Raw genomic sequence first — 6,501 nt, 5'->3', positions numbered from 1 at the left:
TCCACAACAGTTAGCCAACAGAATCATTTAACTAGTGCCATTACAATTTTTGAAGCTCATCATATACAAAGGCCCTTATAGATACTTAAGGGGCATAACTATTGAGGAATTCCCAGTGAGGATCCACCCTAATGTAGTACATTTCCTCCACAGGCCAATAACCCTGTAATAATATGCATAGAAAGGTCTGAGAGTGGAGGTGAGCAAGAATTTTGATTCCCACTCACAAGCCTTTCCTGTAAAAGTCCATGTCCATTTTGTACGGCGCGGCAATGTTTTTGCTATGTACTGTAGTTCTCCCTGGAAAGTCTCTTGTGGAGGCAAAAGAATACCTGTTACCTTGTTATGGGCTCTTATAATGGAAAGGACTTCAAAAGGAAGCAGCTAGCTAGGGAAGAGAACCATTCTCAAAAGAATGAGATGCAGCAGACTGAACTGTGGCTCTAGGAAAGAGGAAAACAGAGGCAGGGGCCATTTAAAGCAGTGGCTCCCATATGGCCTGCTGGGGGAGGGCCACATGGAAAAAACAGAACATTAGGGCCACCCAAACGAAACTGCCTAGTTTGTTACAAGGATCACACTGAATAAAGTGCCAATTAATAGAATATCTTTTGTTAACAGGCCTTATGCTACTGCTATACTATCCATTTTATGTATTTAATTTTCTTTGTTACTTAGAAAGTACCGATTAGAGCAAACAATGCAGAGATGGTGAAGTACCTTTTCCCCCAAGTAGCAGTGGCTTACAGAGGTAATCAAGTGAGGAAAAAAAGCATTTAGAAACCCTGATTTAAAAGGCAGAGGACAGAGAGTAGTGTTTTCAACGCACCTTTCAATGACTGAGGGTAGAATTGCTTTTCATCGCCTTTTTCCTCTGGCAAACGTTTTGTAGCATTTCAAAAACCCGCTAAGCCTTTTTGAACAGAAGCAACAGGAGGAAATAGGCATATATACAATCAAGAAAAGAATTCATCTCTCGAGCCACTTCATCCTGGAAATGATCACCTTTCTCCAGCCTGAGCCAAATACTCAACACAGTCTTAGGCGCTAATCTGAGTGGGGTCTCGGGGCAGTCAGAAAAGTCAGCCCAGTGAATCCCCAGACCTTCCCATCTGTAGCATCTATGATTCCATCCATCAGTCCATGGAGAGTGGGAAGAGCACAAATGGAATATAATTTTAAAAAACAACGAAACGAGCTTTCGATACATTTTTCCCCCCATCTTCACAATATTGCTTCTTTGAGCAATAGCACCTGGGGCAAAACAGGCATAATAAGCTGTTTAGGAGAGGTGCCAACTTTCCTCCCAGTTGGGCATTAGGACAAAATTGAAATGAGACGTCTCTGATACAGAGCAGCATAACTGAGAGGCTAAGCTAGAGACCTCAAACTTGTTTCATTCATGCTGAGGGCTGGAAGTGACATCATTAAGCAGAAAGTGACAGTATTTAGCTACAGCAGCCTTGTGGGTGTAGTTAAAGGTCAGACATAAGCACTTGGTTCTCAAATAGAAACTCATTAGCTGCCAGTGTCAGAACAGAAAATGTGCAAATCTTGATCATATTTTCAAGATATGTGAGAGTCCAGTCATGAAGCCAGGAAAGCCCAATTAAAATGGGGACTGGATAAATTGCTTGCGGGGGCTGCATTCAGCCTGCGGGCCTTATGTTTGACACCCTTGGGCTAAGCCTGAACCTCCAATCGCTGCCTGAACATGCTGCAGCTGGCAAAGCAGAGGGAGACAGAGGCAAGAGGAACTGAGCTGTACTACATATGGCAGCAGCTCCAAGACCTATGTATTTACAGATTTGCAAAGCTTCAAGCCCAGTCCTAACCAGGTTTACGTGGAAGTCGATCCCATTGATTTAAATGGGATTTACAGTAAAATCCTACACACGTTTGCTCAGAAGTAAGTTCTGAGTTTCATGAGACTACTCCTTGGTAAATGTGCTTAGGACTCAGGCTCTATAGCCAGTGCTAAGCATGTTTATTTGGATGCCAGTCCCACTGAATCTATAGGTCTATATTTCCTTCTGTTGTCTACGTTCACAGGATAAACTAGTCAGTCTCTGTGCAAAAGAAAAAAATGGCAACAATCAGAAGTCATATCAGCGAGAACGTATCAGTTTCCTAGGTCATTCTGCCATTCACAGCCCAATTCTATGCAGGGCAGTTGGAGTTACAACAGAAGTCATTTTTGTAAGTCATTTTCACTGCTATTGAGTTTTTGTCTTAATTTCCTGCCAGCTTACATGTCTGCCTGACCTACTGATGGCCATGACCTCACTGTTGTGGAGTTCAGAAAGGACCTGCAGCTGTTTATAGTGTAAATTACTGCTGTGAAGCTGTTAACTTACTGCTCTTTCCTCCTGGGATGGCCGAAAGAGATCAGGCTGCAGCTCTGGAGTAAAGCTTAACACATCTGTACCTCTGTGCAAAAGGAAGGGAAACCTTCATTGCTGCAGACAGTGGAGTAGCAAGAAGCCTCTCCATCATAACAACACCTACCATGCTCCACATCTCCTTGAAGTTTCTAGTCCTTATTTACAACCTTCTCCACCTGATTGCCCCGATGGCATTGCAACACCCCCCTTTCTCCCTTTCTCTGCTGTGTGCAAAGCCAGTTGTTTTACACACACACACACACACACACACACACACACCCCTATTTTCCACCTTTGCCTTTCATTGCCATGGCTTCAACTGTCCCATCTCTGCTTATTATAACTTTCACTGAAAAGTTCCTTCCCAGGACCCACTTTTTAAAATAATACCTTCTGTGAACTATCCAGCAAAATGATCACCTAACTTGCTCCTTCATTGTCACCTGTCTTTATCCTTATTCTTGTTTGCTTGCTTTTTTGTAAAACTCCTTCTTACTTTCCTGTCTTGAATATACATTATACAGGTGTGCGTCACTTATCAACAGGGATACATTTGCCCTATCCCTGTTGTTATGCGATTATGTCATTAAGTGAACACCCAGCCCAAACTATTGTCTTTGTTGTGTAAACAGACACTCCCTGCTAGACACTAGCTGGCTGCACAGGCTAATGGAGATAGATTGCCTCTTCTTTGCATTAAGAGCCTCCCTGTTGTGTAAACCAGGCCCTAGGAGAGGGGGATAAAGGGGGTAGTTTGTACCTGGGCCCAGGGTCCAAAGGGAGACCCAGGAGCCAAAGGAGGGGGCCCAGAAATTTCCTGGGATCTTATGTTTTCCTATCTACTCAGACTTGTTGCCTTCATGGGATGCTGGGGACACTACTGATGCCACATGGGTTGGTAGACCTGGGCTCCAAAGACTTTTCCAGCTGTCATTATCCTCTCCCTAACCTGTTTCACCCCTCCCTGCCCCTATTCTGCTTGCCTGTCACCACCCTCTCTGGCTCTGTTTCACCCCTCCCTCTTCACAAAGGGGCCCAAAAGAAACTTAGTACCCCTTGATAAAAATCCTCTCAGAGGCCCTGGTGTAACCAGACACTGCTGCAGGCTATGGGAGATGCAATTGCCTCATTAAGAGCATCTTTATTGTGCTTTGACCACTGTCATATATGCGGTCTGTTGTTAAGCAAACAGTTGTTAAGTGGCGCACACCTGCACATTGTACACTCAAGTGTACACTGTAATCCTTCTGGACTGGCACTCAGGCACTTCTGTATCCTGTAGAGGACCAGGCGGAATATGGTCACTAAACAAATGTTAAATGGTAGTAGACTAATGGCAGGAAAAAAAATATTCCTTACTGCTGCCACTTCCTTCTGTGTAAGAAAAACTCCTGACTGTATACACAATTTATTTGCATTTCTCTCATCTCTAGGTCTTAAACACTCTCTTTATTTCAATGATACCACAAACTAGCTTTTTGAAAGTTGCAGTTATGGTTTCTGCAAGCCATTGCTACAAGAAAAGGCTATAAGTGTGTGTACTGAAATGAAGCCTTGTTGACAAAAATATTGGCACTCTCACTGAAGAATGATGGGTAGTTTGACAGCACTGACTGAAGCTTATTTTAAACCAGTCTATTCCCCGTGAACAGACATAAAAAACAAATGGGAGTATGGTTCTCACACTAGGTTGCCCCGCCATTTACATAATCTGTAACGGAAAGTTACAAGGTTCCAGTTCGTTCCTCTGGGATCACAGTTGGTGGGGTGTTGTCAGTCATCCTAGAACTTTCTTCATCCATCAGCCCTCTCTGGTCAGTGATGGCAGTGTCTTGCAACTGATGAGGCCATGCTTCAGGAAGAACCCCTTCTGCTTCTCTCAGCAACAGGCCATGGTAGCATCTGGTGTTTTCATCATGGAGTTGGGTTACCTCAGTGTTCCCTCCATAGAAACCTGCGGTATGGGTGACTAAACCGTTGGCAACATCGGTTACATGAACCTTATTGCCCGCTTGCTTCTTTCTGTTTCTGTCCTGGATGAGGAGGCAGGTGAAGACCTGCTTAAATCGCTTGCGGAAGTGCTTGGAGATGAGAGCGTAGACAATAGGGTTGAGGCAGGAATTGGCGTAAGACAGGCAATGAGAAGCCAGGCGACAAGCATAGGTGGCTCGGTTGAAAGGAAAATAGCCAAACCAGAAGCACAAGATCACCAGATGGTGAGGCAGCCAGCACAGGCAGAAGAGGACAGCCACTGCAACAATCATTTTGGTGACCCTGCGCTTGGCTTTACGGGACTCTGAGATTCTCTCAATGGGGTCTACAGAGGTCCACAAGAACTTAATGGTCCTAGCATAAGCCAGGCTGACAACAACAACAGGGAGGACATAGCCAAATACAAAGGTGAGGATGTCCAAGATCTTGCGGCGTTGGTCCTCCCAAACAGGGACACAGATGGGCACCTCCTGGTAGTGGACTATTTGATAATAGCTGAGATAGGGTCCAGCAAAAAGCAGCGACAGTGTCCAAACCATTACAATGGCAAGAGCTGCATTGCGAGAGGTACGGAGATCCCGGGATTTCAGTGGATACCGAATAGCCAAATACCTGCAAAGGTGTGGGAGAACATTTAACACCAAAATTATGGCTGCCGATCTTCAGAAACATCATCATCACTTTTTCTACTCCCTGTGGTTGTTTCAATCCCTTACCCCCTTACTCTCAACATTCCAACTGTTTTTGGGCCAAACTAGACATTGAAAGTGTCATCATCTAATTAAGGGCTTAATTTTACTCCAAAGAGCAGTCACAGAGCCCTGACCTGATGCCATGGCATGGAGACCCTTTAACCCTTTATTTCTGTTCCTGAAAGCAGGAAACCAGCGTCCGAGGGAGCAACCTGGACAAGCACCTTTCTCCCTGATGTGATTCCCGACAAGATTTTTATTTGTAAGGAATATTTTCATGTGAGGGAGCTGGCAAAAATGGTATACCCTCCCCCCAAGTCTGTAGTAGTGCAGTCCTTTCTACCATCTCAGAACTCTACCATTGCATTTGCTCGGTGTGTAGATCAAGCTTACGAGTGCTGGCTTGGCTGTGTTTTTTAGCTTAGCTCCCACACAGGTTAATTTTTAGAGTATGCCCACACACGTTTATTCAGAAGTAAGAATTGGATGTAATGGGGCTTACTCTCAGGAAAGTGTACCTGCAGCCTTAGGATATATACACAGGCACACATTGTAATAACTTGGATACTCAAAGGAACAGTGCCCTTGTTCCCCACTCCCTTTCATGGAGCAGAAGTGACAATCCTACATTGATCAAATAAAGTTTGTTGATCTGGGGGATCCCCAGGACTGTCCTTCTGGGAGGGATGCACATATTTACCTGTCCACAGAGACAGTTGCTAGGGTGAAACTGCTGGCATACATGGTGAGGTAGATGAGGAAGTGCACTGCCTTGCAGGCAAAGGCACCAAAGAGCCATCCATCCAGTGTGTAGACCGTGGCCTGGAAGGGGACGCAGAAGACAATGAAGCACAGATCTGCCACGGCTAGGTTGAGGATGAACAGGTTGGTGGTATTGTACTTCACCTGCCCGTTGCGAAGCAGGACGGCCAGCACGAGGCCATTCCCGACTGTGCCCAGGAGGAAGATGAGGGAGAAGACCACTGGCACAATGATGCCTGCGCTTCGTGCTTCTAGGCTATCTGAGGAGGCATTCCAGCTGTCTGGCATCTCCCCATCTGACAGGATGCACCTGGCAAGATAGAAAGAGATTAAAGTGGCAGAAATGGAAGCGGTGTGGTCCTTTCACATTTCAAAACATTCCCTCTGACCAAGAAAAATGATTCTCAGTTCTGCATCAGCAAGCAGAAGCAATGTCTCCCTCCCCTCACCCCAGTGTGACTCTAGACAGGGTTGGACATATTCTTGGCACCTACAGGCACAACTGTATGGAATGGAAGGTGCAGAACTGGTTTCCCGGGGATCTGATCCCAGGTTGACACAAACAACTGCTGGCAAAGGATGGTCTCTTTAAGGTACACAAGTTTTCCAACCCGCAGTTCCTGTGTCCACCTCCCAGACTGATTTGAAAAATGGTGGAGTGTTTTAAAAGC

The 6,501-nt window shown here is 45.4% G+C and overlaps 1 protein-coding gene across 1 annotated transcript; it reads right to left on the bottom strand.

The window, feature by feature from the left end:
• Window positions 1-4,108: 4,108 nt before the first annotated feature.
• On the bottom strand, window positions 4,109-6,118 carry GALR3 (galanin receptor 3). Its single transcript, XM_066634469.1, has 2 exons — window positions 5,769-6,118; window positions 4,109-4,988 (listed from the first exon to the last, which is right to left on the bottom strand). The coding sequence occupies exons 1-2, from the start codon at window positions 6,116-6,118 to the stop codon at window positions 4,109-4,111; spliced, it is 1,230 nt and encodes a 409-aa protein (XP_066490566.1).
• Window positions 6,119-6,501: the final 383 nt, after the last annotated feature.

This window comes from Tiliqua scincoides, chromosome 7, assembly GCF_035046505.1.
Source record: "Tiliqua scincoides isolate rTilSci1 chromosome 7, rTilSci1.hap2, whole genome shotgun sequence".
Lineage (NCBI taxonomy): Eukaryota > Metazoa > Chordata > Lepidosauria > Squamata > Scincidae > Tiliqua > Tiliqua scincoides.
This window is presented reverse-complemented; position numbering and strand designations above follow the sequence as displayed.